The 10,941-nt window shown below is 52.8% G+C and overlaps 1 protein-coding gene across 1 annotated transcript in view; it reads right to left on the bottom strand.

Annotated features, from left to right (window-relative positions):
* Positions 1-303: 303 nt before the first annotated feature.
* Cpne7 (copine 7) overlaps positions 304-10,941 on the bottom strand; it is an 18,541-nt gene continuing 7,903 nt past the window's right edge. Inside the window, exons 3-13 of the mRNA XM_029480244.1 lie at positions 9,577-9,660; positions 8,851-8,940; positions 8,430-8,531; positions 7,725-7,811; positions 7,364-7,423; positions 6,429-6,562; positions 5,690-5,744; positions 5,182-5,233; positions 4,981-5,114; positions 1,587-1,823; positions 304-1,031 (exon numbers count right to left, since the gene is read on the bottom strand). Of these exons, the coding sequence (XP_029336104.1) occupies positions 894-1,031; positions 1,587-1,823; positions 4,981-5,114; positions 5,182-5,233; positions 5,690-5,744; positions 6,429-6,562; positions 7,364-7,423; positions 7,725-7,811; positions 8,430-8,531; positions 8,851-8,940; positions 9,577-9,660 (1,173 nt within the window). The 3' untranslated portion in view covers positions 304-893. The remainder of the gene's footprint in view (positions 1,032-1,586; positions 1,824-4,980; positions 5,115-5,181; positions 5,234-5,689; positions 5,745-6,428; positions 6,563-7,363; positions 7,424-7,724; positions 7,812-8,429; positions 8,532-8,850; positions 8,941-9,576; positions 9,661-10,941) is intronic.

The raw sequence follows: 10,941 nt of genomic DNA, 5'->3' as shown, positions 1-10,941 counted from the left end.
TAGGTGGGTGGGTCTGATTCGGGGTTGGGACAATTTGTTTTTCTCAGACAAGATAATTGAGAGGAAATCTCAATTAAAAACCCGCCCCCACTCAGACAGGTGGAAGCTGCCCTCAGCTTGTGGTACTTGGTGAGTCCTGAGCGCAAGACAAATTAATTGGTGATCCTTTTTTCTCCCTGACACATCAGCTGCGGGGGCCACCTAAAGCCCAGGGCCACAATCCCAACTGGCGTGGGTGACCTGGTGAGCCTGATTCTAGGGACATTCACATCGGATCCCCTGAAGCAAGAAAGGCACAGGCTGTGAGAATGAGGGGTACTTTATTACACCCTAAGCTGCCTCCCAGGCCCCGCAAGCCCCAGGTATGGGCACAGGTTGGAGTGGCACCAGACAGGACAGAGAAACCTATGGGGACAAAGTGCCCAGATATGGGTGTCCTCAAGGCTTGGGGTACTTCCTCTCCACACGATCAAATGGCAAGGTTCTCCAGGTCGACCACCCCTTCACCACCCTTTCCATAGCTGAGCTGCCAGGATTATGACAGGCATGAGCCCACCCATCTCTCTAGGCCAAGTTGGGCTTGAGGGCTCTTCTGAAGTGGTGCTATGATTGACAGGAGAGTGACCTCAAGCAAGAGGGGAGAGCATCTTTGCAGCCCCAGTTCTTTCAGAACACCCTGCTCCTTGCCTGTTGGGTGCAGGGAGGCCTGGACCTGGGGGAGCTGCTGATTTCTGTCAAGCCACAAGGTCTAGATCTCTTCATGTTGGGGACCAGGCCACTGATGCAGGCCAGCAGAACACAGGAGCAGGGCTGGGTGATCAGTTTCTGAGGGTTTCTGGGGGCACGGGAGATGCCATAGATGGACGGACCTACTGCTCCCTCCCCTGACATCCTCATGGCGCTGAGCTGGCAGCAGCCTCTCCAGTCTGGGCGCCAAGGCTTCGAGGAGGCAGCTCCTTGTGGCTGTAGTACTCAACCACCTGCTTTGGCACCTCGGCCAACACACACTTGGCCAGTGCTGCGGGGGACGCCTGGGTTCAGAGAGAACATGGTTACATCTGAGGGCCTTCTATGTCCTCATCTCCCTATCTGGGTCACAGTCCTAGGACTCAAATCTACTTAAGGGACGTGTGACTTGGCAGTCAGTTGAGCTACTAAGGACACAGACTGGAAATGCAACCTCCGAGCCCCTAGACTGTCCTAGTGTTAGCTTATGGAGGTGCCTACAACTGTCCCCAGTATGTCTGTGCTGGGGACATCTCTCCCAACACAGCACAAAGAGACAGGTGAAGGGGTGAGATGTTTACTGTAGAGTGGGCATGGGGCGCTGTGTCCCAGGTCCACAGAACCCCCACTGCCTTCTCTGTGTCATAGATTTTAGGGTCAGAAGCTCACTGCTCAGGCAGCAGTCAGAGTGGAGACTGACTAGAAGCCATCCCCAGGGCCTGCTCTTCCAGTGAGGGGGTCATATCCTGAGCAAGGAAACCATGCATGCACGGAGCAGTGGGGCCATGCATGCACAGAGCAGTGGGGACAGCCCCCAGGGCCCAACTCTCAATGCCACCCCCTCCCTTCCAGCCACTTACGTTCTTTAGCTCACGGAAGGGCACAAACTGGACGATGTCTCGGAGTGCAGGCTCGCCCCGTGGGGAACGCAGGACTCCATCATCCCCGTCTAAGATTTGCATATCTGTGAAGTCAGCGTTGCCCACCCCAACAATGATGACAGACATGGGCAGGTGGGAGGCACGCACAATGGCCTCTCGAGTGTCCGACATATCCGTCACCACACCGTCCGTGAGGATCAGCAGTATGTAATATTGCTGGAGGCATCAGAAGGAAGTCATGAGTTCAATTCCCAGCAGCCACATGGTGGCTTACAACCATCTGTAATTGTATCTGATGCCCTCTTCTGGTATGTCTGAAAACAGCTACAGTGTACTTACATATAATAAATAAATATATCTTAAAAAAAAAAAGTACAATACCCAGCCAGATGTGGTGGTGTGCACCTAATCCCAGCACTAGGGAAGCAGAGGCAAGCTGATCCCTGAGTTCTAGGCTGGAAGTACAGACAGAGACAAGAGAACCAGAGAAAGGGCGCAGTGGTTAAGAGCACTGCTTGCTCTTACAGCGAACCCAGGTTTGATTTTCAGCACCCACATGGTAGCTCCCAACCATCTGTAGCTCCAGTTCCAGGAGACCCAGCGCCCTCTTCTGGCCTCTGTGGGCACTGCATGCACATGGTGCACAGCCATACATGCCTGCAGGCAAGAGACGTGTGTAATAAATATTTCAAAAAAAAATGTTTAAAAGCTTGGACAATTGGGGTTGAAGAGACAGACTGCTCTTCCAGAAGACCTGGGTTAATTCCCAGCACTCATAGAAGCTCACAACCATCTACATACATACAGGCAAAGTTTAAAACAAAACAAAACAAAAACAGAGAATTCACTGGAAGTTAGCCAGCAGGGGCTCATACTTGAATCCCCAACACTCAGGAGGCAGACACAAGGTACTGCTGCAAATCCGAGAACAGCCTAGTCTCCACAGAAAGTTTCAGGCTAGCCAGAGCTACAGATGAATAAAGAGACAAACAAAAAATAAAGCTGACTGTGATTTCAGCACCCAGGAGGTTAGGGCAGCAACATTGCAAGATTAAGTCAGCCTGAGATAAAGAACAAGGTTTCTCTCAAACATACACGTGTGTGCACATACATACGTGCACAAAATGCATGTGTATGCAGAACTGAGGTGTGTAAAAGCACCATTCAGTCAAAACACATAAGCAAGCAGGTATAGAGTTTCCTTGTGAAGTAAGAAAAGAAGAGCTGAAACTCAGGGCATTTGCAAAATGCAGGAATGTGTTCAGACCTCTCATCTGGGCATTTAAAGATAGTTGTAATCATAAATTTTCAATTGTATGTGTGTATTTTATCACAACAAAATAGTTAAATCAATTTTTTTTCAAAACATAAGTAAACTGAAGCCCAGCCACCGTGACACAAAACAGCTCTAGAAGAGAATATGACAGAGCTCTTGGCCATGTTGTTGGGACTTTCCTCTAAGTCTCAGATTAACTCAAGGTGAAAAGTGAAAGTGTTTAAGTTCAGGAACAAGGGACAAGAGGGCATTTGTTGATTAAGAGTGTAGGGAATCAGCCGGTTGTGGTGGCGCATGCCTTTAATCCCAGTACTCGGGAGGCAGAGGCACGTGGATTTCTGAGTTCAAGGCCAGCCTGGTCTACAGAGTGAGTTCCAGGACAGCCTGGGCTACACAGAGAGACCCTGTCTCAACAACAAAAACAACAACAACAACAAAAAAAGTGTAGGGGATCATCTTGCAATTCTTTTTTTCCTTTCTTTCTTTCTTTCTTTCTTTCTTTCTTTCTTTCTTTCTTTCTTTTTTTCTTCTGAGACAGGGTTCCTCGAGACAGGGTTTCTCTGGGTAGCCTTGGCTGTCCTGGAACTCACTCTGTAGACCAGGCTGGCCTCGAACTCAGAAATCTGCCTGCCTCTGCCTCCCAACCCAAGTGCTGGGATTAAAGGTGTGAGCCACCACTGCTTGGCTGCAATTTCTAATTTCTAAAGTTAAAAAATTTAAAGATTATCACTGTGTGATGCACACATGCCCATGTGGAGGTCAGGGGCCAACCCTTCTGCCTCCCTCCTTTCCCTGTGTGCAGATTCCGGGAATCAAGCTGAGGTCATCAGACTTGCACCTCAGCAGCCCCACTTGGCAATTTCCTGACTTTGGGAAAACATTATGAGACCTCAAGTCTTAAAAACGTTTTTTTTCCAAGGAAAACAAAGAGCACAAAAGTTATTGTGAAAAAAGAGAAGGTACGCTCATCAGAAGACAAACTGGTTCACCATATCCGTCCACTCTGGACAGTACTGCCTAGAGCCCAGGATGATATCCGTTGGAGTTGCTCCTTCCGGGAGCACAGAGGAATCCTGACAGCCTGCGCTGCAGAGGGCTCCACTGCCGGTAGTGTGTAACAGGCCCTGACAAGGCTGCTGCTCTCTATACCCTCCTCCCCCTCAGAGTGCTGTTGGGCAGCAGGACTACCCATGGCCAGAGTCTGGGGATTCCAGTGGAGTCTGAAGGGTCACAATAGAGTCTGTGTATGTGTGTGGGATGGGGGAGGGGGTCAAGATGAAGGAAACAAGCAAAGTCCAAATCAGACCACACCTGGGGGAGATCTGGGGACAGGTACGAATGTGGACCTGGTAGGATTAGATAGCAGGAGGAGCTGCCTTCCGTGCCCTGGCAGACATGGGATGTGCACCAAGCCCACTCTGCAGACATAGGCAATGAGGAGGAAGCCATACTAAGCTATAGCCTCTTAAATAGTCCAGAAGAACACTTCATACATACATACATGAAGGGGACGTTGGCAGGAGGGGGATGGGAAGGAGGAGAGGATAAAAGGGACCAGGGAGAGGGGAGGGAGAAGGGAAGGAAGAAAGGGGCAAACTGGTAGCCACTATGACCCAGTGGATGGCCAGAAGTCACGTGCTAGTCTGGTCACTTGTAAATACAATTTTTTTTTTTCAAAATGAAAAATTAAGAGAAAGCAGCAGGCCAGCTGTGTCTCAGCAACACGCAGAGGGCTACACAGAGCAGAAAACCACCCTGAGGAAAATGTACACACTGAGGACGCCTTAAAGAAAGCTGATGCCTGCAGAGGTGCAGAGGGACAGAGGGTAAACTGAGGCACACCAGTGTCCGCCCTGGATAGCCAAGGGCTGACTTTGAAGCGATTCATTCAGTTCTTTCCCCGAACTAAAAAATCGGACTGCCTGGGGCTTTGAGTGAGCTACCAGCTGGCAACCTGACCCCGTCCCTCATCCCACCCCATACCGCCTGAGTGCCTTTGCCCTGGACTCTACCCAGCTAACTGCTTCATCACAACTACAGACACAGTTAACTGGTGCCACGGCTGGCGGCATGCAGTCCCTGTCCCCAGTCACCTACAGAAGCCTCTCCTGTGCTCTCCTCAGCTGCTGCCATGCGGGCCACCTTAGAGATGATGGGTGCCACGTTGGTGGGGCCGTAGAGCTGGACCTTCGGCAGGCAGTTCTGGTAGGCCTCCACCACGCCCTGGATTCCTGTAGGGAACGGAGGGGTGAGCCTGGCCCAATGCAGCGCTATGCCAAACCCACCTCCAGCTCCTACCTTCACACTCGTCATCCTCAGGGTTGAAATTGATGGCAAAGTCGTGGGACACCTGGTAGGGACAAGAGTCAGACAGGACTTTCCCAGTACCAGCTTGATTCCCACTTACTGGGGGAAGCTGGTTTGTTGCTTCTCGGGCCCGTGTGGAAAGACCTCCATGGAAAGAGGAAGCCAAGAAGGAGGCAGACAGACAGACAAACTCATGTTTGGCAATTACTTTAGTGTCTGGATGCGTAATAACTGCATCTTCTAAGGTACATTAAGCAATAAATCCCAGCATCTATGTAAGAAGTTGAACTGCCACTTTCTGATAAGAACATGCATCATGCCTGCAGCTCCATCCTCTGAGGGGTTGACAGTCAGTCTCTGGCCCACAGGCCAGGGTCTCCCCTCCCTCCACGCCCATCCCAAAAGGGAATGGGGCAACCAGGGTTCTTATACCCAACACAGTCCTTCCTGGGGAGGTAAAGGCCTAGGCAGAAGGGGTCCCAGCCCAGGGCTCTCCTACCTCATACTTGGGAGGGATCCGGGCTCCAAATCCCAGAGCAGAAAACCGCTTGTCACTGGAAAAGAGGCAAAACTGATGGCTCCAGAAACCAGGTTCCCAGGAGAATGAAGTAGACCCTGGAGAGAGACTAGGAGGCCTAGGCCTTGCTGGGTCAGAAGTAGGGATTCCATGCATGCTACAGCGGAGAATCTAGGGAACTGAGCTGAGACTGTCCTCAGCACAGGCAGGAAACGGTAGAGTTGGCACCAGAAGACTGGGAGCTACACCCTGGTTCCTCCAGGCCTGAGGACCCTGGCCTGAGGTTGTAGCTCCTGATAGACACCTACTTTAACCGCACTGTACTCTCTGTTCTCCTCCAGGGGCAGGGAGCTCAGGATGGGGAACTGGGCCGTGGTGTGGAGCTCAGAGAGACCAGACCATCTGGGTTTCCCTCAGCCTCTTCATAGCCAGTCACCCCATCCTCCATGACTGCATTTTTTTCTGCCCTATAAAATGATCTCCAGCCAATGCCCAGGTTTGTGTCACAGGGATATGTGGCCATGTTAAAGACACAACCCCTTCCCAAGTCCATCCCCTGAAGGTCTGTACCCAAGGTCAGTTGAGCTTCGTGTCTACTGGGTCTACTGTCAGCCTCTGCTGGATCCCTCTCCTGCATAACAGGTGTCAATCATAGCACCACTTCAAAGAGCTCCCCCCCCCCCAAGCCCAACTTGGCCCAGAGAGATGGGTGGGGCCACACCTGTCATAATCCTGGCAGACCTCGCCCACTGCCACCAATGCCCTCAGGTACTCGTTGGGCTGGTAAGGGTTGATGTGGTGGAGGGAGCAGCTGTTCCTCGGGTCACCGTTGGAGGCTGTGAAGTCGATGGCTACCTGCAGGGGCCAGGATGATGGATGTCACTGTGCACCTGCACTCCCCTCCCCCTACACACACACACACACACACACACACACACACACACACAGGACAGGCACAGGATACCCAAGCCCAGCTTAACGTCAAGAACCTGGAATCTCAGCTTCCCCAGTTCTACACAAGCTTGACTGTTCGCTGGAACTACCCTAGGAGATAGGCTCCCCAGAACCTGAAAACTCTAAGTGTCACCCTTGGAATCCCAGGATGTCATTGACCCTGTCCTCTGGGAGAATCTTTGAGCTGAACTCCCCTCAGAGGGACAAGGCCCATGAAAACACACTCTCTCTTAACTGCATGGTCCCCTCTGTGCCTTCCACCTCTTCATTTCAAAGCCACCTTGAGTAATGGCTCTCTGGTCAGCAGCCCAGCATAGCTGTGCGTGCACACAGGTATCACAGTCTGTGATGGACTCCCCTGGACTATCTGTGGTCTGCTCGAGGCTAAGCCAGATGGACTCTACAGCCCTCATTAGTGAAGTGCCCACTCCTGTTTTCTTCTTTAAGGTGTTTTTTTGTTCTCCTGACCCTATACGTTTGTAGAAGGTAAGCCCTGGAGGCTGCTGAGGGAGGGTGGCCCTGGGCTGGTCCAGAACTTCTGTATCCTTTCCTTCATCAGCATTAAGGGGAAGATACAGGGAAATGTAGATGAGAACAAACAGCACTTAGGAACCTGACCCTCTATGTTCACTCCTGCCCAGTTGGCTGGGGGTAACACGGGGGGGGGGGTCGGGTGGAGGTAGGCAGGACCCATAGACTCACCGTGCAGTGGATCTGGCAGCCACCCATGATGTAATCCAGGAAGGAGTGGACCCTGTGGAGCTTCCAGGCAATGCGGTTGGCAAAGCCACTCGTGACCCTCTCACCCCACCCTACCCCTCCCATTAAGCATATCTGTGTCAGTGGGGGAATGGAGCCTACTGGGCATCTCTCCCCTAGGCACTGAAGTCTGTCAGAGTGTTTTCCCCACTCCCTCCTCCCTCACCCTTCCCAGGTATTTCATGACCCCACAGTGAAACCCACTGCACCTCAGAACTGAACCTCTGAGAATCATCTGACTACTTGGAGAAGCTAATCCCACCAACCCATCTCCCTAGGGGCTTCCGGCAGGACTGAGGCTCACCTTCAGGTCTGCCAGGATCACCACCCCGGAATTCTTGTAATTGCGCTTCTTCTGTTTGTACTTGGCATTCACACAGTCCCACTGGGCCTGGGACAGGGACAAGGACAGGCAGAAACCCCGCCCAGAGCAGCACCATTCAGACCCCTCCCCCACAGAGGCCAGGAGCCCCTGGATGTTCCAGTCCTGCTGGGGACCTCACACTCCACAATACTGTCACCAGCAGTGCATACGAAGCCCGTGCTGCCTGTGGGGGCTAGAAATGGCCTCTGTGGGGGCATACACATTTCACAGGGGGAACCGTCAAGCACACAGTGGAACAGAGACCAATCATGTAAATAAGGATATGAGCAAGATAGGGGCCGAGGTTAGACCCTGCACACACTGCAGCCTTGGGTCAGCCATATTCTGAACCTGTAGAATTTCCTCCGGGACACCAGGATCCAGGGCGACTCTCCCGGCATGCCCACCCAGCCACAGAAGGTTAGGCAGGTCCCAGGAAGGGCACCCCTCCCACCTTGACACACAGAAGGACATGGTTGCTCACAGGGTCACTTGCTTGCAGGCCTCTGTTCTGGCCACGTGGTAGATGTCACTGCTCTTTGTCACCTTCGTGCCTTCTCTGGGGTGGGGTAGAATGACTAGCCTCCCAGAGACCCACTAGAACAAGTCAGAACCTATGTGGCCCGAGAAGGGCCAACAACTCACCTGCTGCTCCTCCTCAAAGGCCTTCTGCATCTCTGCGAACGTGGTGGTGAAGTCGCCAATGAAGTCATGCTTTCCTCGGGAGTCATAGTCCCAGACCAGGCACTGGGGAGCCCAGGCCTCTCAGTGGAGGCGTTCCTCGGAGGACCTAAGGCCCTCCCAGCCCTGGGCAGGCTATCCTTTATCATTCTCCTCCTTGACCTTCCCTCAGTCACAAATCCTTACTCTCCAAATATTCAGCGGGTCTGGAGAAACTGGACATCTACCTGCGCATGGGCCCTGGCCCTGCCCCTGCCCCATGGCCACGCCCCCAACACGCTGGCCCTGTCCTGTGACCACGCCCCTAACTCACTGGCCACGCCCCCACGGCACGCCCCTAACTCCAGGACCCCGTTTTCAGCCCTGCTTCATACCCCGTCCCCACCTTCATAGGCCTTGTCTCCTCGCAGCTGCAGAGTGAATTCAGGGACACCTTGAAGGGTTCCCACACTGGGTTAAGATTGTTCTTCACTACCTGTGGGCCAGAAAAGACTGACCTGGGTGGGAACCCCATGGGAGCTAGGGCCCAGGGAGCTCTGGAATCCTTAGGTCATAGGTCCCTTAGCTGGGGTACAGGACTCTCAGAGTCTCAGAGTCTCAGCTGAGACTGGGTACCAGGAGACTATGCCTGTTTCAGGCTGCAGACAGAACTGGTGTAGCCCAGACGCTCCCAGTCTCCACCCCTTCCACCCCTGACCCTAATAGCTTCAGCCTCATGCCAACCACCTGGGCTGTTTTCTCCTTAAATAGATTCTTTACATTCAAATTAATTTGTCTCAAAAGGAAACTCTCTCCCCGCTGTAACTAAAATCCTGTTTCCCTGCAGGAGGAAGCAGGTATCCCTAAAAATAGGACCGGTAACAACAAAGCCGACACGCTAAATTTGGGCAGACAGAGAGCCAATCCAGCCAGCTGTTGCCTCCAGAGAGAGAGAGAGAGAGAGAGAGAGAGAGAGAGAGTAGAGGGCCTTGGAAGTAAAGCCCCACCCCCACCTCCCAGCCACAGGGTCATGGCATCTCCCTGTCCCTCATCTGGGAGGACGCTGGGCCCATTTCTGGTCGCCTCCTTTGATTCCTGAAGCCCCTCTGTCATCAGGCAGCGTGACCCTCACCTCTGTCCTGTACACGAGCTGCTCACTCCCGTCGTCATTGACCCGATACAGCTCTAGGAAGGGGTCTGACTTGCTGAAGAGGTCCTGAGACAGCAGAGGGTGTGCCAGAGGGTTAGCCGGCTGTTGGCCCGAGGAGGACTCCATCCCTTATGGCTGGATGCCTGCCAGCTCGCTTCATCCTTTGCAGGTTAGTAATTCACCCCCTCCCCCCAGCTCCAGTTTTCCCGGGAGTAAGCGAGTTGGAAACACTCCCCGAGAGCCCGTCGTGGTGAGGAGTCATGGTTTGGAGGCTTCACTGGCTTCACTCATGGGGACCCTCACTTAGCCTGTCCCCGGGTGCGCTTCCACAGACCCCACCCTGCTAGTCCTCACCTCTGCTGCTTGCTGTCTAAACAGTTGTCCATACCCCTCTCACCCACCCTTGCTTGTCCTGGCTTAAATATCTCAAGGGAGACGAGGACCTACGCAGGGTCAGTTTCCAACCCATGAGAGGAAACAATGAACCAGGTTCAGTCCCAGTTCAACGCAGTGACCTCTTTGTCTTCTCTGGGCCTCTCTCTCCATCATTAAATATGCACGCTGCTGGAGGTAGTCTGATAGTCACATGCCAAGGTGGAACAAAGCTCTCTACAGCTTATCGCAGTGTGTGTGTTGCATGTATGTGTGTACATGTGTGTGCGTGCATGTGTGTGTGTGCATGTGTGTACACGTGTGCACGTGTGTGTGCCTGCATGCATGTGTGTGAGTGTGTGTATGTGTGTGTGCATGTGTGTGCGTGCACGTGTGTGTGCATGTGCGTGCGTGCATGTGTGTGCATGTGTGTACACGTGTGCACGTGTGTGTGTTTGCATGCATGTGTGTGCATGTGTGTGAGTGTGTGCATGCATGTGTGCATGTGTGTACACGTGTGCACGTGTGTGTGTTTGCATGCACGTGTGTGCATGTGTGTGCGTGTGTGTATGTGTGTGTGCGTGTGTGTGCGTGCATGTGTGTGTGCATGTGTGTGAGTGTGTATATGTGTGTGTGCATGCATGTGTGTGCATGTGTGTGCGTGCATGTGTGCATGTGTGTACACGTGTGCACGTGTGTGTGTTTGCATGCATGTGTGTGCATGTGTGTGCGCGTGTGTAGCTGGGAGGGTGACGGCCATGCCTGTGATGACTGTAAAGAGTAATGGTTAACAATGAATGTAGTGAGCAGGACTGTGACCACGGCGTGCCAACGGCTCTACACATGTCTCTCACGTCTCTTGTTTTCTTTTTTTGTTTTTTGTTTTTTTGGCGGGGGTGGGTGGGTGGGTTCTCTGTGTAGCCCTGGCTGTCCTGGAACTCACTCTGTAGACCAGGCTGGCCTCGAACTCAGAAA

The sequence above is a fragment of the Mus caroli genome, chromosome 8, assembly GCF_900094665.2.
Source record: "Mus caroli chromosome 8, CAROLI_EIJ_v1.1, whole genome shotgun sequence".
Lineage (NCBI taxonomy): Eukaryota > Metazoa > Chordata > Mammalia > Rodentia > Muridae > Mus > Mus caroli.
The sequence above is the reverse complement of the archived record's forward strand: the minus strand, read 5'-3'. Positions and strand labels throughout refer to the sequence as shown.